The following is a 24,233-nucleotide window of genomic DNA, read 5'->3' as shown; positions in this document are numbered from 1 at the left end:
AACAGGTCAGAGAGCGGACGGAGGTGCATCTATAGGTGGGCACCGGCATGCGCATCGTCTGCATATGCAAAGGCACGGGGATGCCTATACGTGACACCCGCGGGGCTGTCTGCGTGCGTCTGAACGCATTTGTGTCTATAAGGACGTCTACATCCGTACGGCTGGGTGCGGGCAGACGTGCAAAGGCACAAGCGCGTGCCTGAGCACGTGGCGTACGGGTGCCTATACGCACAGAGGTGCCTCTTTGCACCCATACGTACGCATCCGAGGAGAGCAGGCGTACCTTAGTGCATATATACCTACCTCCAGCAGCGTTTGTGCAGCTATAGACATGTGTACGGGCACCTGTACACGTACCTGCGTACCGGTAGGTGCGTGTGTGTGCGCCTGTTTGCATCCCTAAAGATATCGAACCATGTAAACTCGCAGCTATACTGTGCTGCGCACGAAGGTACGTGTCGCACGCGCGTACAGCTATACCGTACAGACACTGGTATGCGTGTACGCATCTATACGTATGTTTGTATACGTACCAGCACGCGTTACGTAAGTGTGCGCATCCACCTCCGTATCTGTGTGCTCACCTCCACACACATGGGTTCATATATACGCAAGTGGATGTATAGCTACAGCTACGCCCACGTATTCACACGTAAGTACAAAAGCGGTTGCAAACACACGCGTAAACAGTTACGGGTACTCCTGTGCGTGCGTATGTACCTCGGGGGTATACACCTAAGCAACATATGCATCTAGGGGTTACATACCAGCACACGTAGCCCACCCATGGGGCGGACGCACGCTCAGGCACGTGCTCGCAGGACAGACGTGGTCCGAGGGGATGGCACATACCTGCCGCGTCCGTAGGCACGCACCCAACACGCGCTCACCGGGTAGACTGCGTCTTCCCGGCGTGCATCCGTACGCCTCGACGGGCAAGCAGCAGGATGGGGACAACCCCGAGGACGGGGCACCCCGCGCAGACCCAGCGATCCAGCCAGAGGCACATGCTCAGCCAGCGCGTCCCCGCGCTCCTGGGCGGACGCGAGCGTGTAAGCGAGGACGTACCCCACGAGGCGGGCACACCTCCGGGCACGCGTACGGCCGACACGGACCCGCAGGGCAGGATCACGCCGGTCCCACGCGTCCGTGGGCGCACCCACGCCGTTTGTGTGTGCGCCCCACGCTCACCCACGGGGCAGAGGCACACGGGGATGCAAGGAGCGGACGGGACCCCATGCCCACACAGGAGCGTGTCTCCGAAACGCAGCCGCAGTCACGGCAGCAGCCCCATGGCCATGGCGGCAGCCCCACGGGAGCTCCCCCACGGCCATGGGAGCCGGCCCCACGGCCACGGGAGCCGGCCCCACGGGAGCTCCCCCACGGCCACGGCAGCAACCCCACGGCCACGGTAGCAACCCCACGGCCACGGTAGCAACCCCACGGCCACGGTAGCCGGCCCCATGGCCACGGGAGCTCCCCCACGGCCACGGGAGCCGGCCCCACGGCAGCTCCCCCACGGCCACAGCAGCAGCCCCATGGCCACGGCAGCCGGCCCCACGGCCGCACCGACACCCCACACGCGTTCACCAGGGACCCCCACGCCGGGCCGGTCCCTACCCGGAGGGAGGCACCGCCGTGTCCCCAAGCACCGGGCCGGTTCCCCCTCCCCGGTGGGCTGTGTGTATCCCCCGGGGCTGTCCCGGTGCGAGGTCCCCGCTCGGCGGGACCGGGCGACCAAAGCCGCGGGGTGGGGGGTGTCCCCACGCCCAGGGGTGGGTGCTGTCCCCCGGTCGTCGTCGTCCCCGCCGGTTCCCCGTTACCTTCTTGACGGTGCGCGGCGCCTCGGTGACGGTGCCGTCGGGGCTGACGAGCGCCTCGGCCGCGGGGCCGCCGCTGTCGCCGCCGTCGCGGTGCCGGTGCTGGGGGTGGTGCGGGTCGCTTCGCTTCATGGCCGAAGCCTGCGGCACCTTGGCGGCGCCCGGCGGCAGCCCGGCAGCGGCGGACAGCCCGGGGCAGCCGCTCAGGGGAGGCCGCTCACCGCCACCGGAGGAGGTGGAGGAGGAGGAGGAGGAGGAGGACGCCGGGGCCGCCTCACGCTCGGCGGCCGGCAGCGGACAGGGGGCCGCGGCCACACCGTGCCCGGGAGGGTGAGCGGTCACCGGCTCGCACGGCGGCCCCGCCGCCTTATCCATGGGGCCGCTCAGCTCCTTCAGCTCCACGGCGGGGGCTGCCACCTGCACCGACATCGCCGCCGCCGCCGCCTCCGGCTCCCTCAGGGACCGCCCGCCCCTCCCGCGCCGCCGCCCCCTCACCGCCCGCGGGGCACGCCGGGACGTGCAGTCCTCCCGCCCGCCGCCCCGCCGAGACTACAACTCCCAGCAGCCTCCGCGGCGCCCCGCCCGCGCCCCGCCTACCCGTGGCGCGGCGCGGGGTCTGCTGGGAGTTGTAGTCTCGGCGCGCGGGGGGGGGGGGGCGCGGCGGCGCCGTCCCGCCGCTGTCGCCCGCGTTGGGCAGAGGCGCGGAATGGCGGCGGCGGGAGGCGCAGCCCCTCAGGCCGCGGGGCCTCCAGCGGCCCCCACACCTTTTGGGGTGCTTGACCTCCCTCCCTGTGGAGAAATTTGGGGTTTTTTTTTCATTTTTTAGCGGAATTTTGTGTGTTTCAGCCAGTCGCGCCGCCAGTCACGGGCCTCTGAGCAACCCCCAGCGCCTGTGCCAGGCCGCTCGCCCCGGGCCCGCTGCTTCGCCACAAGCAAAACTCTTGAAAACAAGGAGCCGAGACATCCTGGCAAGGCGAGCGTGACATCCGAGAGCCCGGAACGCGCAGTCCCGCCGGGTTCTGCGAGCCCGCAGAGCCCTTTTGTGGGTCAGCCCTTCTTCAGGGGCCTTCCTACAAACAAAACCCAGTAAGGAGCCGCATTTTTCTAAATGCAGTTCTTCGGGGCAGCTCCTCTTAGGGAAGAGGAATTCAAACGCAGCCCTGCTTGGTTCTTTTTCACTATTACTAGGATTAACGCAGTATCTCTGGGCACAAGCCAAGGACCGGAGCCTGCGTGTTCGGGGCTGTGCAAACGCACAGCACAGCACAAGCGCACCGTTCCCATCTCGTTGGAGGGGCGGGAGGTCGTGTCTGACCAAGTTGCTTGATACCAAAGGGGATGCGATCGGCCAAGCAGGAGGGATGTGGAGGAGCCTGGAAAATGGAGAGGCAGGAAATACTGCGAGCTTGAGCAGAGTTTCAGGATCCACCAGAAATGCCAGAAGTTAGAAACATGCAGGACAAAACAATTGGCAAGGTTGCGATGGTTTCTGATTCCCAAGTTAACACCCGCAGGCCCGGTAGGTTTGAGTCACTCGCACGCCCTGGGTGAGCTCGGTGTTTGGGATGAGGTGGCTGCGAGATGAGGCACAGCGGGAGGAGAGGAGGAGCCCACAGAAAACTCCCCCCAAAATCAGGAGGCAGAGGCGTGAGTGAGGGAGTGGGGCCGCAAAACCTGAGAAGCCAAAGGAGGATTTCACGCTTGGAGAGGAAGAACCTGGTCAGCAGCTGATGACACGCTGCGTTGGTAAAAAGTCACTGGGGACAGGAGGAAAAAACGGTTTCATTATATGCAAGGGTGGCAGCTGGACTGGAAAATGCCTAAGACGGAGGCGGGCAGAGAAAGGGCTGTAAAGCATTTAATGGGCTCCGAAGGCAACGCTGTACCAGAGGCTGCGGGGAGGACGACGGGAGGAATGTGCGAGGGGGGTTGAAGTTAAAGGAAAAGCAGCACATTACTTTGCGCGTGGAAAGTGCCAGGGAGAAGTCCCGACTTTATTGAACTAACGCTGTTTCCTCACTGAAGTGAAATCAGAATCTGCGTGCGGGTTTCACAGCGCATTTCTGCCTCTCCCCAGGATCAGAAAGCTCAGCAGTCTCGGGGCAGATTTCAGTCTCAGAAGGAGCCTTTGAAAACAAAACTCTTTCAAAGCTGCCGTGGGAGGGTTTTGAAGTTGTTGCTGACAAATATCCCTCCCCTTCGATATATGCTGCGTGTTTCTTGCAGCCGTAAGACCAAGAGCAGGCTCCGTGCAAAGTCCCAGCTCCTGCAGCACGGCCGTTCCGCTGCAGAATGGGGCTTGTGCTGACCCAGAGCCCTGCTCGGCAGCGCCGATGCCCGGGGCAGAAATCCTCCAGATGTTATCGTCTCCTGGTGCCACAGATCCCACGGTCCAGATTGTTTTGCACACACCTGACCCGGGGGAATCTGCTGCTCGGGCAAAATCCTGACCCCGAGTTTGGTCCTTTGTGCTACCTGCACCCCAGCCGCGCATCGCCCACCCAGCTCAGCGTACGATCTTCCCCACGCTCTCCCTGCGCGCCTTTTGAAAGAGCGCAGTCCTCAAATGGGGTTAGCAACAGGGATGGCATTTTCCTGGAAAAAAAAAGTCACACGCTAATCTCAGCACACCCGAACACCCCGGCACCAATCGGACGTGCCTCTGTCACATCGGGGCACAAACCACTGCTTGCCCGCTGGGCAAATAGGTGATAGCACAGCTTGCCCGAGATCCAGCAAACCGTCCGCACAACCTGAGCAACATGCTAGGGCTGTACTTGACCAATTTATCTGGAAAAACAACGGATATCAGGAAAGGAAGGGAGAGGCCGTTTGGTTAGGGAGGATCGAGCGGTTCGAACAATCGGGGCTCTGTGAGAGAGGCGCCAGCGGTGCCTACGAGAGCGGTTCAGGCTGGCTCCTTCCCCGTGCTGTGCGCGCGGAAGACGGCAAGAGGGACGGGAGACGGGCAGCGAGGCAGGGCTGCCTTTGCCGGAAAGTAGATGTCGGGCACCTTCGGAGAAAGCAGCTTTGGAAAGGCGAGAATCTTTCCCTTGAGAGCCGTGGCTGCGTGTAGATCTGCACGGGAGATAGCCTGGTTTCTCGTACCGACGATGACCACAAATAACAAAATTAAGCCAGAAAAGGAGTAAAATAGCTGCGGTCTCTCCTGGAGCTGTACGGGCAAGCTCAGCTGCGGTCTCCAGCCTGTTTTGCCTGTGCCTGACCTGCTGGCATGGAAATACCTCTTTCCCTGGGAAAAAAGAGGTCCCCTTAGTTGGGGACGGGCGCGCCGAGCGTGGTGGAACCAAGCCAGGCCCAGTCCAGCCCGCATCGCCCGCGGTGCTGCCGGCAGGGCCCGGCGTGCAGGATCCTGCTTTCAAGGGACCGTGCGGCGTGGAGCAGAGGCAGGGTGCAGGCAGATGCCTGCGCTGCCTGGGAACCGGCGTACGTAGAGCCCCCCCCAAATGGAGCATGTCGTAGCCCAAAGGTGAGGGAAGAGCGAGATTAGACACCGATGTCAGACATTTCGTAGTTGTCTTTGTCCTCTTTGCTTCCCTGGCACGTGATAAGCGGAGAGGGAAGGACGGAGGAAAACCCAGGCAGATGCAGGTGTGCTCTGGTGCAGACACCCATGCTTTGATCTCACACAAAGAAAGAAAACCCGGGTTTTTCTCCACCAAAACAGCTGCAAAAGCGAGTGTGGCTGAGCCGCTCGGCTTGTGAATTGCCATATTGCCCTGAAATCCTCCATCCGACCACACCGCGCTGTGGGGAACAGCTGGTGGTGCCTGGGAGGAGACCGGGCTGGTTACCAGGTCGGCACAGCCCCCTCTAACCACTTTCACCGTCTGGATTTACCCGTTCCTGTGATGTCGAGTCCTAAAAACAGCACCGGAAAATCGAGCCGGCAGCCGGGTGCGTGCTGGGGTTAGTGATGGAGGGCAGGACTGCTCGGCGTGGAGCCTCTTCGCCTCCCTGATCCCAGTTAAAAGCAGCCGAGCCTCTGTTAACTGGGATGGAAAGGGCTCCTGTGCGGCCCGGCGGCACACGGTGATCCAGCCGCAGAGCAGGGGAGCTTTGCCCAGCACCGCTCCAAAGGCTGAGCCCTCCAGGCATGAAAAAAAGGGAAAAAAAAAGATATTTATGTGGAAGTTTTTCAATTCTCTAAGACTCTAACGCCCTACTGTAAGCTGACAGACACCGTAGTCGTCTTGCCGAGAGATATATAATCCCAAACTCCAAAGTCAATACCGCCCTATAATATTAGCTCTTGTAATTGTACCTCCTTGCACTACAGATATAAATTTAAGACGATTCAGCCTATCCCCGCCTAATGGCATTTGGACATTTGATACGAGCGATCCGATTTTACTGCACCTATTGATTTGTTCTGGCAATGTCCCTGCAACCGGCCTGCGCTATCGTCATTTTCATTCATTTAATTACGGCAAAGGCAACCAGATGGCCAGATAGCGCCAACGTTTGTCCCCGGGGGCGAGCAGTTAAACGTATTCATAGCGAATATTATCCAGATTCCTTGAAACCTCCCTGCCTTGCCCAGACGAACGCTCTCGGGGATGTTCAGGGAGATGCGTGACCCTCCGCATTTTTATCTCCCGCGCCTCCCAAAACCGCTTAAACGCCAAACAGCGGGACAGGGATGCACGCGTGTGCGTGGAATTCCTCTCCCCACGCTCGATTTTCACGAAACCTTTGCGATCTTTACCTGCAAGCCTGCAGCCTCTCTGCTGAGCGCAGCTGAGTACTGTGCCTGACAGACGGACAGCCAGACAGACACATGCATAGGCGTGTAATCGTACGAGCCTCGTTTCCTTCAGAAATCGCCTGAAAATAATAACTGGGAGATATTAAAGCGGTTTCACAATGGGAGGGCAGGCAGGAGGAAGAGGAAGGGCTCTTTGCTCCTTTGTAAAGTAAAGCGGAGCCTGAAATACGCTCCTCACCGAAAGGGAAAAGAATAATAAATAAGAGGATGGTATTTACGTGCGACCGTTTGAGCTCTTCCCTTTCTTTCCTGAGGAAACTCGACGTACAGCTGGGGAAATTAATTGCGTTTTGCCAGCCAAGGAGCTGAGCGGGTGACGTCCGGGTCACCGAAGGGAGGAGATTTGTCCCTCGGGTTCTTAAAATTCGCCGGTAACCTTCCCTGCTGCTGAAGGAGTCGGAGGGTGCCAAGGATGGAGGGGACCCTTCATTTCGTCCCTAATAAAACCGCCCCGGGGGAGTCACCTCCTCCGCGGGAGCTGGCTTGGCCGCCCCGGGGCTCTCCGGTCCCTTCCCCGGTCCCACGTCGTGCGGGCGAGCGCTGCTGCGGAGAACCGCACGGCTTTCGCTGCTGACATTAGCGGTTTCCTGGCTGCGGTTTCCCGGCGAGCGGCATCGGGCCCGGAAACCCACGGTGGCGGCTGGCAGCCTCCGCGCTACCCGTCCCCGTCCCGCGGCAAGAGGAGAATCCCCTGGAGCCGAAAGGGTGGCAGGCGCAAAGCAAGGGCACCTCCCTGCCGCCTTATTCCTAATTCTTATTCCTAATTCTTATTCCTAATCCTTATTCCTAATCCTTATTCCCCTGCAAAACCTGACCCCGAGCAGCGTTTGCACCACGAGCACCCACGGTGATAAGCGGGACCACCGGCCGCTTTTGGGTGGGGATGCTCGGTGCTCCGGCCCGGTGCCAGAGCAGGATGCTGCGGGCACAGCGGGTGTGAGAAGTTGCGCTGAATTTATCCCGTGACGGGTGTTTCATCCCTTTTAAGCGGGATATTTTAATCATAACCCTGTTTAAATGGTGGGGGTTGGTGGCTGCTTCTCGTTTTTCCTGCTAGAGCAAAGAGCTGGTTCCATCTTCTGAGCTCCTTGTGAGGAAGAGGGGATGTTTCCCAGGATAAATGCTTTTTTCTTCCTAAAAAATAAAAAAAAAGGCTTCTTTGTCCCCATGTGCCAAATCGAGGGGGTTTTTTTTGTTGCCTGGGGGATGTGGCGGGGTCACGAGGTCTCCTGTCATTTCCAAAATTAAAATATTTTAGCTTTTTGTCTCAAAACAGTGTATCATTTAGGAAGAGCTGCTTCAATCCATTTGTCTTTTTTTTTTTTTTAAAAGAAGCCCACAAAAATAAAATACAGGTAGATAAAGAGAAAAAAAAAAAAAGGCCTAGAAAAATAAAATAAAGAGAAACATTTTGTTTTTCCCCAAATAAACCAGCTTCTCCTCCGGCTTCCCGCTGCCCACCCGCCCCAGCTCCCTGCGACGGCAGCGGAATGGGGTCGGCCTGTCCTGCTTGCCAAAACCCAATTTTCACTGGCCAATTCCACCCAAATTTCAGAGGGGCGCTTGGTCTCCAGGATAATGTGCACCCAGCTGCCTCAACTCCCAGGCGAAATAATAATAATAATAATAATAAAAAAAACCCAAACCACAAAAAGGCCACTTTCCAAAAGCAGCGTTCATCCCCAAAAAGCACCATCGGCACAGCCCATCGCCCGGCGCTGCGGGCAGCAACGGGTGCCCCTGTGGCACCCCATTCCAAGCGGGGCACCCAGCAGCACCCCGAAATTTGGGCCACCCAACTGCGGGTTTCGGGATATTTAAGCCCGTAGTGCCATCTACTGGCAGAGGGGCCCCCCCTGGCCCCCCCACTTTGCTGCCAAAGCCCGGCGAGTGTCCCCCAAAACAGCCCCCACAGCACCCGCAGACATTTCCAGCCCCTCACGCCTGCCTTCCGTGGGCAAAACGGCCAGGATGGGGGTTTTAAAGCAGTTTAAAGTCATTTAAAGCAGTTCATAAAGTTGGTTTTAAAGCAGTTTTTAAAGCCGTCGGAGCCCTTTTAGGAAAAAAAGACAAAACCCCGCGATGTTTCCCCGCGCTCGGTACCTCCCCAAAGAGGCCGGGGCAGCCGCTGGCAATGGAAACTTGGCAAATTTAATACTGATACAAGGAGGGTTTTTCCTTTACACAGCAAAAATTAACCCGTGGAGGTCACCGGGATAGCGAGAAAGCCAGGAGCCTACCAGGATTTAATAAAGACATGTACAGGGATAACGGACAGATTAAAAAAAAAAAAAACAAAAAAAACCATCAGCAGGGACTGGAGTCCTACGTCAGGGCTCGGCCGGGTTCGCTGTAACGTGGAGTTTTGTATTTTTCTTAAAAAAAAATAATAAAAAGCTTCACTCAGAGGGTTGGTGCACCCAGGTAGCAAAGGTGACCCCGGCGCGCCTTGCGCACCCCGGGATTTTTAAAGTTTCGTTTGTTTTTTTGCTTTTTTTTTTTTTTTTTTTGCATTGTGGCTGGAGGAGTGCCCGTGCACCCCAACGTGGCTCCCCGTCTCCCGTGGCCAGGGACCACCATCCCGCCAAACCTCCGTTTTGGGTCTGGTTCAGCTCTCCGGGGAGCTGGAAGGCACTTTGGGACCCCTGAAGAAATAGGGGTGCAGCCAGAAAAACGGGTGCACCCCGGGGATGCTGCTGCCGCCCCGCGAAGGGGTTCGGCTCATCCCGCTCTCGGCCGCAGCGCCCGAGCGGAGGCGGTGCCCAGCCATCGCATCTCGGTGTGTTAGACAAAGATTAAAAAAAATGAAAAATGTAAAAAAAAAAAAAAAACAAAACACCAAACCCAACCTATCGGCACAAGTGTAAGCTCTACGTACCATCTAGCCACGGGTGCGGGCAGAGGGCGAGCGAGGGGTGTCGGCGGGTCCCAGCACCCCGTGGCACGCGACAAAGTTCACCAAAATCTACCCTGACCTACGCTCGCCCGCTGCCCGGTACCGCTGTCCCCGGGCAGGCCACCCGCTCCCGTCCCCCTCGGTGGCAAAGGCAGCGTCCCCCCCTTGTCCTTAAATCCCATGCAGGATCTAGGTGGGGTTTGTCCCACGACACCCCGTTTCTCTTCCCCCAGTGATGCCGAAGGGGGTCCCCAAAACCCTTCTGCCGGTGTCTTGCCAGGCTGGGCCGTGCATCGAGTCTGTCCAGGCGACGCGAGGAGAAACGCCATCCTCCGAGGGGAGAAATCAGCCGTGGCCGGGCCGGAGGGATGCTCGGGACCGGCTCCGGCGGGACAAGGTGGGTTTCGGCGTCCCCTCGCAGGCTGCCCGTGCTGGACGAGGCTTTGGCTCTCACCCCAGGCGTCCCCGTCCCCTCGCAACGTCCCGACGGGCTCAAAAGTCCGAATCGGCGTCCAGCAGCTCCGCGTCCACCAGGTTGGTCCGAGAGTGGATGGGGGCCAAGCCGACCCGTTGGCCCTGAGTCCTCGGCCCCCCGCCGCGGGGCAGGGTGCCGAGATCGGGGGGCCAGAGCGGCCCCCCGTTGTGCTGCCGGAGCCCGCTGCTGGGACCGGGGCTCTCCTCCTCCGGGGACCCGCTCTCGGGGCAGAAGGGGTTGCTGATGAGGTGGAAGACGTTGGCTCTGCAGCGGCCGGCCCATGGCCCCCTGGCGAAGGCGGCTTCGGGCTGGCCGGGCGGGAGCCCCGGGAGAACGTCGGGGGCAAAGGCGACCAGGCAGGGCTGGGGGGGCAGCCGGGGCAGGCGAGGGACGGCGCTGGGGGCCGGGGGGGCTGCGGGGCTCCCCAGGCAGTGCTCCGGACCCGGGCACACCTCCTTCTTCTTCTTCCTCCGCTTCTTCTTGCGACCGCTGCGCTTCTGCAGCTCGGGGGAAACGTCGGCCTCCACCACCCAGAGGTTGGCCCTCTCCTCCGGCGGCACTGCGGGACACGGGACGGGGCGGGTGAGAGCGGCCGCGTCCTGCCCTGCGCTCCCCCCGCCAGCCCCAAGCCCCCCGGCTCTGCCTCCCCAACACCCCTCAACCCGGCCCGTCCCCCCCAAAGATGCCCCAAGCCATTCCCCAAGGACTTGCCAGGCGTCGCCACCGGCGTCACGGAGATGTCCTGGGGCAGGATAGCCCCTCTCCTGGCCACCATCTTGGTGACGTGCTGGGCCCACGCCGAGGACACGTCGGCCGACGGCTCGTTGATGTCGAACGCTAAACCGGCTGCAACGACAACAGGGGAGCCCCGGTTAAGGCGGGACGCCGGGGAGCTGCCGAGACGGCCCCCTCCAAACGGGCACGTACCCACAGGGCCGTCGTGCGAGACGGTGTGCATGCTGAAGGACAACTCCCGGCCCGGGTCGCGCAGCAGCTCCTTGCGCTTGGAGAAGGCCTTCGCGATCATCTTGCTCTTCTTGATCCTCTTGGGCTGGTCGTCGCTCTGCCCCGTCAGCCTGGGGACACGGCGGGTCACAGCAGGGACACGGGGTGGCACAGGCACAGGGGACAAACCACCCCAGGCGTCGTGGCTTGGGGCACGGGGACCCTCCCCATCTCCCTCTCCCACTCTGGACAGGGGCGCCGAGGGCTGGGGACTGCGTTGGATGGGTCCCCCGGGGATAGAGGTGCCCCGCAAACAGGACACGAGACACCTGAAAAGTGGAAGAAGCCACCCCATTCCCAAACCGCTGTCTGCTGCGAGCCCACAACTCATTGAGCTGATGGACAAAAGTCTGGGGACGATCTCCAACATTTCAGGACGTTGGATGGGACAGCAAGGGCCAACATGGAGCTGGGGTGACACCCCCGGGGTCCCACCTGCACCAGGTGCGCTTCCAGATGAGCAGGGTGGCCTTGGTCCAGACCCAGGTGCTCATGGAGACGCCGGTGCCGAACATGGCGAAAAGGTTGATCTTTTCCACCAGCAAGCTCGGCCGGTTCTTGATCTTGCAGTCCGGGATGGGCTTGTTGGTCTGCGTGGCGATGGTCACGTTGGCCTCGCACCTACGGGGACAGCGGCGGGGACAGCGGCCGTAAGGAACGGGGACACCCAGCGACGCCCCAGCTCTGCAGAGCGGGTGGGGGACGTGGGGCTCTCCGCTCTGCGACGTCCCCCGCTAAACGCGAGGTGCTGGCACGTCCCCAGCGTCCCACTCGCTCTCCCGTCCCCGTCCCACTCACAGGACGTATTCCCGAAAGCTGCGCTCCCACTCCGCCTGGTTGAAGAAATCATAGAAGTGGCAGCCGAAAGTGATGAAGACAAAGCCGAAGGCCAAGAAGCCAAAGATGCCTGGAAGAGAAGCGGGGACACCCCTGGATTAGCCGGACCCCAGCGACGCCGAGCCAAAGACGCTGCACCGGGGCCGTGCCACCATCACTACGGCTTTGTCCCCCACTGCAGCCCCCCCGGGAAGGTGGGATGGGGCTGTCTGGGCGCAGGGGACAAAACGTCCCCATTCCCACTCCAATTCCCACGGAAATGGTGCCGACGGAGCCCCGCTTACCCAGCCGCAGCATGGTCTCGTTGATCTTGCTGGCCGCCTTCTCGCTCAGCAGCCCGGGGTGGTTGCTCTTGATGGAGAAGAGCGTCATGACCCCTGCGGCGGAGGGACGAGGTGGTCAGGGTGGGGGGGACACCCACGGTGCTCCCGTCCCTGCACCGGGGCGAGCTCGCACCTACCCCGGATGAGGAAATAGCCCCCTACGATGAGGACGAGCCCGATGGGCGCCAGGACGAAGCCGGCCCGGTAGCGGTAGTTCTTGTACCCCACGAAGCAAATGCCGCTGACGGAATCACCGTCCACCTGGCAAGAGAACGGGGCCGGGGTCAGTCGGCTGCGGCCACCCCCCTCCCTGCGCACGTCGCCCTAGCCGGGAACCGCCAGGACGCGGGGTGGTGGTCCCGTTACCTGCGCCACGGCCAGGATGGCCACGGTGAGGACGAAGGGGATGGACCAGGTGATGAGGTGGAAGTAGGAGGTCTTGCCCAGCAGTGGCTGGTAGGTGGTGCCCAGCGCCTTGAAGGAGGTGTGCCAGGCATAGGTCAGCATGACGAACCAGATGACACCCGACATCAGCGAGTAGTAGACGATGACGAAGATGATGACGCAGGAGAGCGTCTCGTTGGAGCTACGAGGGGGAGGCGAGACAGGAGCGTCACCAACCTCCAACGAGGGGACACGGGGGCCTCTCCTTCCCCAAGAGTGGAGCATCCTCCGTGCTCCCAAGGGGCCAGGAGACCCCAGGAGCCCTCCTCGGTCCCGGGGACACCTCTTGGCACGTGGCCGCGGCGGGATGGGGACGAAGGCGACACGTACGTGGGTTCCCCCAGCCGCATGGTGCCGTCGGCCCGGCACACGATCTCGTCGCGGGCGCCGTCCATGAACTGCGCCAACCAGCCGATGCTGCCCACGAAGAAGCAGGCGTTGACGTAGAAGAGGATGACGGCGGGGGTAGCGGTTGGAGTTCCTCCAGTCGGCGACGAACGTGGCCTGGCGGGAAGGAGGTGGGAGAAAGGGACAGCTTGGTGCCCGGTCCCCTTTTGGGGACACCTCCCCGTGATCCCCCCGCGTCTCACCAGGGTGAAGAAGGTGCAGAAGATGGTGACGGAGCTGAAGGCGGCGATGTAGACGTGCATCTCGCGGTGCTCCTTCTCGGTGAAGAGCGGGTTCTGGCACTGGATGCCGCAACCTTCCACGTCCTCGTACCAGCTCTTGGGGTTGTCCGTCCGCACCAGCGGCGCCTCGCACTGCCCCGAGCTGTTGAACTTGATGTTCTGCACCTCGTTCTGCCGGAGGAGAAGCGAGGCCGTGAGGAAGAGGAGGAGGAGGCACCCTCGCGGCGAAGGCCGCGTCGCCGGGGCGGACATCGGTCCCCCGCAGCGGGCTGGGGACAGCCAGCGTTTCCCCGCTCCCGCTGCGCCGCGGGGATTTGGAGCCCGTGACGTCCCCGGCGCGTCCCACCACCGTACCGGACATCCCTCGGGGAATCGGTCGGGCGTGCACTTGAGGAAGTCGGGCCAGCCGCGCTCGCGCTCTACGATGGTGCAGGGCGCGCGGGTGGCCTGGCAGAGGGTCTGGCTGGGCAGCTCCACCTGACCGTCCTCGCACTTGGGCATGTAGACGGCGCAGAGCAGGGGCTGGATGACGTCCCAGCAGCGCGGGGCGTTGCGCAGGCCTGCGGGGACAGCGCCGTCACCCTCCCCGCTCCCCCGAATCGCCCCGTCTGCGTCCCCCGGCCGTCGGCTCGGCGCGCGCGGCGCCCGGACCCCTCTGTAACGCCTCTGGGGCGGCCACCGTGCCCGTCCCCGGGCGCTGCACCGCTCCCCTGCCGTACGGGGCTCAGCCGCGGGCCCCTGCTATACTGCTCCCTCTATACCGTACCCCGTCCCCCGCTATACTGCTCCCCTCTATACCGTACCCCGTCCCCCGCTATACTGCTCTCCTCTATACCGTACCCCGTTCCCCGCTATACTGCTCCCCTCTATACCGTACCCCGTCCCCCGCTATACTACTCTCCTCTATACCGTACCCCGTTCCCCGCTATACTGCTCCCCTCTATACCGTACCCCATCCCCCGCTATACCGCTCCCTCTATACCGTACCCCGTCCCCCACTATACCGCTCCCCTCTATACCGTACCCCGTCCCCCGCTATACTGCTCCCTCTATACTGTACCCCATCCCCCGCTATACTGCTCCCGTCTATACCGTACCCCATCCCCCGCTATACTGCTCCCCTCTATACCGTACCCTGTCCCTCACTATACTGCTCTCCTCTATACTGTACTCTGTCCCCCACTATACTGCTCCCCTCTATACCATACCCCGTCCCCCACTATACTGCTCCCCTCTATACCATACCCTGTCTCCCACTATACTGCTCCCCTCTATACTGTACCCTGTCCCTCACTATACTGCTCTCCTCTATACTGTACCCATCCCTGGTCCCCTACGTCTGCCCCCCATACTGCGCCCGTCCCCGGTCCCCTGCTATACTGCTTTCTCTCTATGCTGGACCCCTCTCCCATCCCCTGCTATAGCGCTCTCCTCTATACCGTATGCATCTGCTGTCCCCTGCTATCCTGCTCCCCCCCTATACCGCGCCCATCCCCGGTCCCCTGCTATATAGCTTTCTATACTGCACCCATTCTCAGCCCCCTGCTATACTGCTCCCCTCTATACCATATCCACCCCCTGTCCCCCTCTATAGGGCTCCCCTCTACACCGTACCCACATCCAGTCCCCTGCTATACTGCTCCCCTCTACACCATACCCACCCCGTTCCCCTCTATACTGCCCACACCCCTTGTCCCCCTCTATAGAGCTCCCCTCTATACTGCACCCATCCCCAGTCCCCTGCTATATGTTTCTATACTGCACCCACCCCCTGTTCCCCTCTATACTGCTCCCCTCTACACCATACCCACCCCTTGTCCCCTGCTATACAGCTTTCTATACTGCACCCACCTCCAGCCACCTCCTATACTGCTCCTCTCTACACGGCACCCAGCCCCTGTCCCCCTCTATACTGCTCTCCTCTATATGGTACCCACCCCATCCCCTGCTATACAGCTTTCTATACTGCACCCACCTCCAGCCACCTCCTATACTGCTCCTCTCTACACGGCACCCAGCCCCTGTCCCCCTCTATACTGCTCTCCTCTATACGGTACCCACCCCCTGTCCCCTGCTATACAGCTTTCTATACTGCACTCATTCTCAGCCCCCTGCTGTACTGCTCCTCTCTACACCATACCCACTCCCTGTCCCCCTCTATACTGCTCCCATCTATACTGCGCCCATCCCCAGTCCCGTGCTATGCAGTTTTCTATACTGCTCCCATTCTCAGGCCCCCTCTATACTGCTCCCCTCTATACCATACCATCCCTAGCCCCCTGCTATACAGTTTCCTATACTGCTCCCATTCTCAGGCCCCCTCTATACTGCTCCCCTCTATACCATACCATCCCTAGCCCCCTGCTATACAGTTTCCTATACTGCTCCCATTCTCAGGCCCCCTCTATACTGCTCCCCTCTATACCATACCATCCCTAGCCCCCTGCTATACAGTTTCCTATACTGCTCCCATTCTCAGGCCCCCTCTATACTGCTCCCCTCTATACCATACCATCCCTAGCCCCCTGCTATACAGTTTCCTATACTGCTCCCATTCTCAGGCCCCCTCTATACTGCTCCCCTCTATACCATACCATCCCTAGCCCCCTGCTATACAGTTTCCTATACTGCTCCCATTCTCAGGCCCCCTCTATACTGCTCCCCTCTATACCATACCATCCCTAGCCCCCTGCTATACAGTTTCCTATACTGCTCCCATTCTCAGGCCCCCTCTATACTGCTCCCCACTACACTGTCCACACCCCCTGTCCCCCTCTATACTGCTCCTCTCTATACTGTACCCACCCCCTGTCTCCTGCTATACAGTTTTCTATACTACGCCTACTCTCAGGCCCCCTCTATACTGCTCCCCTCCATACCGTACCCACCCCCTGTCCCCCTCTACACCATACCCACCCCCTGTCCCCCGCTATACAGTTTGCTATACTGCTCCCATTCCCAGGCCCCTGCTATACCGCTCCCCTCCGTACCGTACCCACCCCGGGCCCCCTCTATACCGCTCCCCTCCATACCGTACCCACCCCGACCCCCTCTATACCGCTCCCCTCCGTACCGTACCCACCCCGACCCCCTCTATACCGCTCCCCTCCCTACCGTACCCAACCCGACCCCCTCTATACCGCTCCCCTCCGTACCGTACCCACCCCCAGCCCCTCTATACCGCTCCCCTCCCTACCGTACCCACCCCCAGCCCCTCTATACCGCTCCCCTCCCTACCGTACCCACCCCCAGCCCCTCTATACCGCTCCCCTCCCTACCGTACCCACCCCCAGCCCCTCTATACCGCTCCCCTCCGTACCGTACCCACCCCCAGCCCCTCTATACCGCTCCCCTCCGTACCGTACCCACCCCCAGCCCCTCTATACCGCTCCCCTCCGTACCGTACCCAACCCGACCCCCTCTATACCGCTCCCCTCCGTACCGTACCCAACCCGACCCCCTCTATACCGCTCCCCTCCGTACCGTACCCACCCCCAGCCCCTCTATACCGCTCCCCTCCGTACCGTACCCACCCCGACCCCCTCTATACCGCTCCCCTCCGTACCGTACCCGCCCCCAGCCCCTCTATACCGCTCCCCTCCGTACCGTACCCACCCCGACCCCCTCTATACCGCTCCCCTCCCTACCGTACCCACCCCCAGCCCCTCTATACCGCTCCCCTCCGTACCGTACCCACCCCGACCCCCTCTATACCGCTCCCCTCCGTACCATACCCACCCCCAGCCCCTCTATACCGCTCCCCTCCGTACCGTACCCACCCCCAGCCCCTCTATACCGCTCCCCTCCGTACCGTACCCACCCCGACCCCCTCTATACCGCTCCCCTCCGTACCGTACCCACCCCCAGCCCCTCTATACCGCTCCCCTCCGTACCGTACCCACCCCGGCCCCCTCTATACCGCTCCCCTCCGTACCGTACCCACCCCGACCCCCTCTATACCGCTCCTCTCCGTACCGTACCCAACCCGACCCCCTCTATACCGCTCCCCTCCGTACCGTACCCAACCCGACCCCCTCTATACCGCTCCCCTCCGTACCGTACCCAACCCGACCCCCTCTATACCGCTCCCCTCCGTACCGTACCCGCCCCCAGCCCCTCTATACCGCTCCCCTCCGTACGGTACCCAACCCGACCCCCTCTATACCGCTCCCCTCCGTACCGTACCCAACCCGACCCCCTCTATACCGCTCCCCTCCGTACCGTACCCGCCCCCAGCCCCTCTATACCGCTCCCCTCCGTACCGAACCCGCCCCCCCGCCCCTGCCCGCCCCGGGCCTTTCCCGGCTCCGCGCCTGCCCTGCGTGCCCGTGTGCCCCCCGCACACCCCGCTGTACCGCGGGCCGCAGGCTCCCGTCCCCGCCGGCCGTACCGGACCAGAGCAGCAGCTTTCCGTGCGCCTCCTCCTGCGAGGCGGAGTCGGCGGCCAGCAGCGTGGAGGTGGCGGCGTAGGGCAGCGCCGAGCCCAGGCAGGCACCGTAACGGAGCCGTTCGCAGGCAGCGGGGCGGCGGCAGCGCTCGGGCACGGCCGAGGCGTTGAGGAGCGGGGCGGCGGGGCAGCGGCGGCCGCCCAGCGCCAGCGCCATCCCCAGCGCCAGCGCCCACCGCCACCCGCCGCCCTGCGCCGCCATCCCGGCCCGCACCGGCGCTAGGCGGGCGGCCCGGCCCCGGCCCCCGCCATGCCCCGACGCCCTTTGTTGAGCTCGCCGGGAGCGGAGCGGGGCCGCTCCGCCTCCTCCTCCTCTTCCTCCTCCTCCTCGTCCCCCTCAGCGCGGCCCGGCCCGCCACGGCCCCGCGCCCCCCGCCGGGGCGGGCTGAGGGGAGGCGGCGCGGCGGGACGCGGGGGGGAGGGGGCAGCCCGCTTGTGAGGGGGAAAGTGGCTTTTTGTGAGGAAAAAGTTCCCTTTTTTTGGAGCGGGCAGAGAGGGGACGGGTTTTTGAGGGGGAAAGTGGCTTTTCGTGAGGAAAAAGTGGCTTTTCGTGAGGGAAAAGTTCCCTTTTTTTGGAGCGGGCAGAGAGGGGACGGGTTTTTGAGGGGGAAAGTGGCTTTTCGCGAGGAAAAAGTGGCTTTTCGCGAGGAAAAAGTTCCCTTTTTTGGAGCGGGCAGGGAGAGGACGGGTTTTTGAGGGGGAAAGTGGCTTTTTGTGAGGAAAAAGTGGCTTTTCGTGAGGAAAAAGTTCCTTCTTCTGGAGCAGGGAGAGAGGAGATGGCTTTTTGAGGGGGAAAGTGGCTTTTCGTGAGGAAAAAGTGGCTTTTCGTGAGGAAAAAGTTCCCTTTTTTTGGAGCGGGCAGAGAGGGGACGGGGTTTTTGAGGGGGAAAGTGGCTTTTCGTGAGGAAAAAGTGGCTTTTCGTGAGGGAAAAGTTCCCTTTTTTTGGAGCGGGCAGAGAGGGGACGGGTTTTTTGAGGGGGAAAGTGGCTTTTCGCGAGGAAAAAGTGGCTTTTCGCGAGGAAAAAGTTCCCTTTTTTGGAGCGGGCAGGGAGAGGACGGGTTTTTGAGGGGGAAAGTGGCTTTTTGTGAGGAAAAAGTGGCTTTTCGTGAGGAAAAAGTTCCTTCTTCTGGAGCAGGGAGAGAGGAGATGGCTTTTTGAGGGGGAAAGTGGCTTTTCGTGAGGAAAAAAAGTTCCCTCTTTTTGGAGCGGGCAGAGAGGGGACGGGTTTTTGAGGAAAAAAGTGGCTTTTCGTGAGGAAAAAAGTGGCTTTTTCGCGAGGAAAAAGTGGCTTTTCGTGAGGAAAAAGTTCCCTTTTTTGGAGCGGGGAGAGAGGGGATGGCTTTTTGAGGGGAAAGTGGCTTTTCGCGAGGAAAAAGTTCCTCTTTTTGGAGCGGGCAGAGAGGGGACGGGTTTTTGAGGGGGAAAGTGGCTTTTTGTGAGGAAGAAGTTCCTTTTTTTTGGAGCGGGCGGGGAGGGGACGGGTTTTTGACGAGGAAAGTGGGGTGTTGAGGAGAGGGATGGCGCTGAGGGAGGAGGGAAGAGGGTGGTTCTCCCGAAGGGGGGCCGAGTTGGTGTTTTGGGGGGGAAATGTTGGGTTTTGTGAGGGGAAAGTTGGTTTTAGGGAGGGAGAAGTCGCTTTTGGGAGGGAAATGTTGCTTTGGAAAGAGGAGGAGTCGCGGTTTTGGAGGAGAAAGTTTGGGTTTTTTCGGAGAGAGGTTGGATTGATGGGGGAAAAAGGTTTTGGAGGGGGAAGTTGGTTTTGAGGGGGGAAGTCACTTTTTGAGGGAGAGGAGTCGCGTTTGGGGAGGATAAAAGTTGTTTCAGGGAGCAAAAAGTTACTTTTGGGGGGTGAAGTTGCTTTTTGGGCAGAGAAGTCACCGTTTTGGTGGAGAAAAGTTGTATTTTAGGGAGATAAGTCATAAGTCACTTTTAGGGGAGGAAAGTTGGATTTTGAGGGGGGGAAGTCACTTTTTTCCGGGGGAAGGTTACTTTTTGGGGAGGCAAAAGTTGCTTTTTGGAGGAGAAAAGTTGCCTTTGGGGAGAAAAGCCACTTTTGGGGGGAGAAAAAGTCAGGTTTGTGGGGAAAAAGTTACTTTTAGGGGACAAAAGGCACTTTACCGGGGAGAGAAGAGTTTCTTTTGGGGGATAAAAGTCACTTTCGGGGGGAAGTTACTTTTGGGGGACAAGAGTCACCACTTGGGTGGAGGAAAAGTGACTTTTTTGAGGGGGGAAGTAACTTTTGGGGGACAAAATCCACTTTTGGGGGGAGAAAAGTTGCTTTTTTTAAAGGGGGAATTCACTTTTTGGGGGAGGAAAAGTCACTTTTGGGGGACAAAAGCCACTTTGGGGGGGAAGGGAGAAGAAGTTGCTTTTTCCTGAGAAAAGTTACTTTTTTGAGGGGGAAGTCACTTTTGGGGGAAGAAAAGTCACTTTTTTGGGGACAAGAGCCACTTTTGGGTGGGAGAAAAGTTTGTTTTTTTGGGGGAAGAAAAAGTTACTTTTTGAAGGGAAGTCACTTTTGGGGGATAAACAGCCACTTTATGTGTGGAGAAGAGTTGCTTTTGGGGGACACAAAGCCACTTGTTTTGACAGGGGAAGTAACATTTTGGGAGACAAAAGTCAGTTTTGGGGGGGAAAGAAGCCACTCTTGGAGAGGAACTTAGGTTGTTTTGGGGGGAGAAGTAGGTCTTTGGAGGAGAAGTTTTGGGGAGAAAAGTAACATTTTATGTGGGGAAATGACTTTTCAGGGAGAAGTGTCATTTTCTGGGAAGTGATCACTTTTGGGGGGAGAAATTGCTCTTTTAAGTGACAGGTCACATTTTGGCAGGGGGGAGGTGGCTTTTTGGGGGAGTGAAGTTGCTTGGCGGGGGGGGGGGCTTTTCAGAAGTCGCTCTTTTGGGGTGAGAACTCTTTTTTTTTGGGGGGGGGAACGTCACGCTTTGGGGGACAGTGGGGACAGTTTTGGAGGAGTTTTCCTGGAGCAACCAGACAGGGAATGCCAGAGAGGACGGGGGGCAGCCGGGAGCTGGCCCTTGGCCGACGCTGGGGTAGGACCAGGCCAGCGCGGCCACTTCGGTCCCCGAGAGCCCTGAGCCACCCTGGCCAAAAGCCACGGGAGGGGGCACGGGGGGGGACAAAATCAGCGCAGGGAGGTGGCAGAGGGGCACGGCAAACCCCGGCCCGCCTGGGTGCCTCCCGGCCGCACACAAAGGGCCGGGCGCTGGGCCGCATCCCGACTCCCTCCGCGGCGGGGCGGCGCGGGGGGACCACCCAGCCGAGGAGAAGAAAAAAAAAAAAAATTAAACCAACTCAACCAAACCAAAAAACTCCACCCACGCTTTGCGACGGCTCCGAAAAGCGAGGCTGGGGCCTGCAAGTTTTGCAGGCTCTTCCCTGGAGCAGAGGAGGGGGGAATTCGGATGAGTGTGTGTGTGTGTGTGTGTGTCCCCCCAAATCACCCCCTCGGAGCAGGGCAGCGAGCACCTCTCCGAATTTTCCTTGCTGGGGGATTCTCTGCTGCGCTGCCCCCTCGCCACCCTTCACCCCCCTTGTTTTGGGTTCCCCCCCGGTGATGGAGCAGCCCCCGGCACGGGCGCGGCAGAGACCCCGGGGTCCGGCCTCGTCTCTTTATTCTCGGCGGAAGCAAAGGGCGACGGCGCAGCCCCACACTGGCCCCACACGAGAGGGGACGCGGGCCCACGCCTGTCCGCGCCTCTGCACGGGGCTCAGCACCCCGCGGAGGGGTTCGAGCCCCCCGGGGCAGAGGACGGGACCCCCGGCCTCGGCTAACGAAGCACTCCTCTTCCTCTTCTTCCAGGCCGGACGCGCAGGCGATGGCTCCCGCTCCCGGCTGGCAAGCGAAGCCCTCGGCTGTCCTCCCCACGGGGGCACCGTGACGGAGCCGATGGGGTTTGTGGCACTCAGCGATGGGGGGAACATCCCCAATTCCGGAACCAGCCTTGCCCCGGGCAAAGGCAACTCTTGGTGCATGGGCAGACAGACAGACAAACGCCCATCTCCAGCACAGGAGGAGATGGGAAGCACATCCGAGCGCAAACCTGCTTCGTGCACAACCTGCGCACCAACTCTCAGCCCCCCAAGACGGACGGACGGACGGACAGACGGACGCAGCAGTTCAGCAGGGCTGGTTCAGTCCCCCAAACAGGGCGCAGCAGCGCGGCACGTCCCGGCCCAGCCGGCGCCTGCTCTCGCACCGGCTGCCAAAGCCACGGAGTCCCCAGCGTCCCCGCGCGTCCCTCTCCGCAGCACAGCGGCCGCCGCGCACGGATCCGGGCGTCCGCAGCTCGCGCCAACTTCCCTCTTCTCCGGCAAAGCCCCTTCAGCTCTTCCTACCGGTCCAGGGTTTGGAAAATCACCGCTGAGGTCCCGGTGCCACGAGCCGCCGCTGTGCCGCGGGGACGGATGCCGGCTGTGCCGCGCTGCGCCGGGGCTCAGTACCAGGGGTCAGCCCGGTGCTGCTGGTTGTAGAGCTGCAGCTTGATCTGGTCCCTGACCTGGTTGATGAGGATCTGAGCCAGCAGGATGCCAACCAGCTGCGGGAGGAGAGGGAGAGGGGGGGCGAGAGGAGAGGAGGAGAGGGAGAGGGAGGGAGGAGAGGGAGAGGGAGAGGAGGAGAGGGAGAGGAGGAGGGAGAGGAGGAGAGGGAGAGGAGAGGGAGAGGCGGACAGGAGAGGGAAGGGAGAGGGAGAAGGGAGAGGGAGAAGGGAGAGGGAGGGCGGAGGGAGAGGAGACGGCGAGGGTGCCGGGAGAGGGAGCGGCCGAGACAGTACGCGGGGGACGGACGCGGACGAGCAGTAGAGGCCGAGGCCGCGGACGCGCCGTAGAGGAAGCGGGACGAGGACGAGAAGTAGAGGAAGAGGACGAGGACGAGAAGAAGAGGATGAGACGAGAAGTAGAGGGAGAGGACGAGAGACTCGCAGCGAGGAAGCGGACGAGAGGCCGCGAGGACGAGGCCGCGGGCAGACGGACGAGAGGAAGGCAGCGAGGAGGCAGCGCTGGAAGGCCGCGGCAGCGGAGGCCGCGGAGGCGAGGAAGAGGCAGGAGAGGAAGAGGAGGAGAGGCCGAGGAGGGCGCTGAGGGACGCCGCTCCAGCGTCACCCCCGCCGCCCTCCCGCGCGTTCCGCGGCTCCAGGTGAGGACGCGCCCCGACGTCGGCACCCGCTCCCCTCGCCCCAAATCCCCACCCCCGACTCCCCAGGCCTCGCGGTTAAAGCGACTCCGCCGAGCGCCGCCGGCGCTGCGTGCCGGTGCCGTCCTCCCCCGGTACCCCTGGGGGACGGCCAGCCCCAGGGCGATGCCCCCCAGCAGGAAGAGGTTGCTGTGGATCCAGTTGACCAGCTTGTCGATGCAGCCGTTGGTGTAGATGAAGGTGCTGGCCTCCAGGTAGCTCCTGGCCTGCATGCCCTGCCCGCACATGGTGTTGACGACGGCCTGCGACGGGGGACAGCGCATGGAGGGGCTGGGGACACAGGGCGGGGGGTCCCCGCCTCTTGCGGGGGGGGGCGGCCGGCGGCGCGGTGCCGCTCGGGGTGTCCCCCTCCTCTGGGCCAGCCCGCCCTCGGCGTCCCCAGCCCCGTCCCTCCAGCGCTGGCGCTCCCCTAAACGTCCCCAAAAGGGACAACACCTGGCGGGGGGGGGGGGGGGGCAGGGTCCCTGCCTCCCTCCAAAAAGCCCCCCCTGCTGCCCCCCCTCCAATTCACCCCATCCCCACTGCAGTGTCCCCACCCGGGGGTCCCCAAACCCGGAGGGCGGTGTGGGGTCCCGTCCGTTGCCGGTGGTGGGTTTCCTCTCCCGGGGGGCCCAGCACAGCCCCGAGGGATGGGAGAGGAGGTGCGGGGAGCGGGGTCCCCCGTGGATACCCCAGGGTGCCCATCCTCACCTCGTTGGCGTCCCGCAGGCAGCAGGAGAAGGGCACGGAGCAGCGCTCGCGGCTGGGGTTGGCGGCAGTGCAGTTGAAGTAGATGTTTTGGGACCAGTCCTTGTAGGAGACGCCCCCCCGCAGCAGCTGAACTGCGGGGAATGGCAGCGCGGCGCTCAGCGGGGAGGGGACCCCGGGGGACGGGGGACGGGAGCGGTGGACAGCGTCCCAGCTTGTGTCGGGAACAGTGCGGCCAGCAGGAGCAGGGCAGGGATCGTGCCCCATGCTCGGCGCTGGTGAGGCCGCACCTGGAATGCTGTGCCCAGTTTTGGGCCCCTCACTACAAGGAGGACATTGGGGTGCTGGAGCGTGTCCAGAGAAGGGCAGCGGAGCTGGGGCAGGGTCTGGAGCACAGGGCTGGTGGGGAGCGGCTGAGGGAGCTGGGGGTGTTCAGCCTGGAGAAGAGGAGGCTGAGGGGGAGACCTGATCGCTCTGCAGCTCCTGGCAGGAGGGGGCAGGGAGCGGGGTCGGGCTCTTCTCCCAAGGAACAGCGATAGGACAAGAGGAAATGGGCTCAAGCTGCACCAGGGGAGGTTTAGGTTGGAAATTGGGAGAAATTTCTTCATGGAAAGAGTGGCCAAGCATTGGAACAGGCTGCCCAGAGAGGTGGGGGAGTCCCCAGCCCTGG

The 24,233-nt window shown here is 61.5% G+C and overlaps 3 protein-coding genes across 3 annotated transcripts in view; all 3 read right to left on the bottom strand.

Annotated features, from left to right (window-relative positions):
• The window catches only part of AHCYL2 (adenosylhomocysteinase like 2), a 109,828-nt gene extending 107,579 nt beyond the window's left edge, over positions 1-2,249 (bottom strand). Inside the window, exon 1 of the mRNA XM_075727473.1 lies at positions 1,824-2,249. Within this exon, the coding sequence (XP_075583588.1) occupies positions 1,824-2,249 (426 nt within the window). The remainder of the gene's footprint in view (positions 1-1,823) is intronic.
• Positions 2,250-9,997: 7,748 nt separating this feature from the next.
• Positions 9,998-17,867, bottom strand: SMO (smoothened, frizzled class receptor). The gene is given in 13 exon segments (XM_075727503.1): positions 9,998-10,539; positions 10,692-10,826; positions 10,908-11,056; positions 11,421-11,606; positions 11,784-11,892; positions 12,107-12,199; positions 12,283-12,406; positions 12,512-12,731; positions 12,920-13,053; positions 13,055-13,093; positions 13,180-13,389; positions 13,573-13,778; positions 17,609-17,867. Coding segments are annotated over 13 exon segments (2,406 nt in total).
• A 4,251-nt stretch (positions 17,868-22,118) lies between these two features.
• LOC142597004 (tetraspanin-33-like) overlaps positions 22,119-24,233 on the bottom strand; it is a 2,970-nt gene continuing 855 nt past the window's right edge. The window contains 4 exon segments of the mRNA XM_075727453.1: positions 22,119-22,228; positions 22,965-23,118; positions 23,567-23,683; positions 23,686-23,697. Of these exon segments, the coding sequence (XP_075583568.1) occupies positions 22,119-22,228; positions 22,965-23,118; positions 23,567-23,683; positions 23,686-23,697 (393 nt within the window).

This window comes from Pelecanus crispus, chromosome 1, assembly GCF_030463565.1.
Source record: "Pelecanus crispus isolate bPelCri1 chromosome 1, bPelCri1.pri, whole genome shotgun sequence".
Taxonomy (NCBI): Eukaryota; Metazoa; Chordata; class Aves; order Pelecaniformes; family Pelecanidae; genus Pelecanus; species Pelecanus crispus.
The sequence above is the reverse complement of the archived record's forward strand: the minus strand, read 5'-3'. Positions and strand labels throughout refer to the sequence as shown.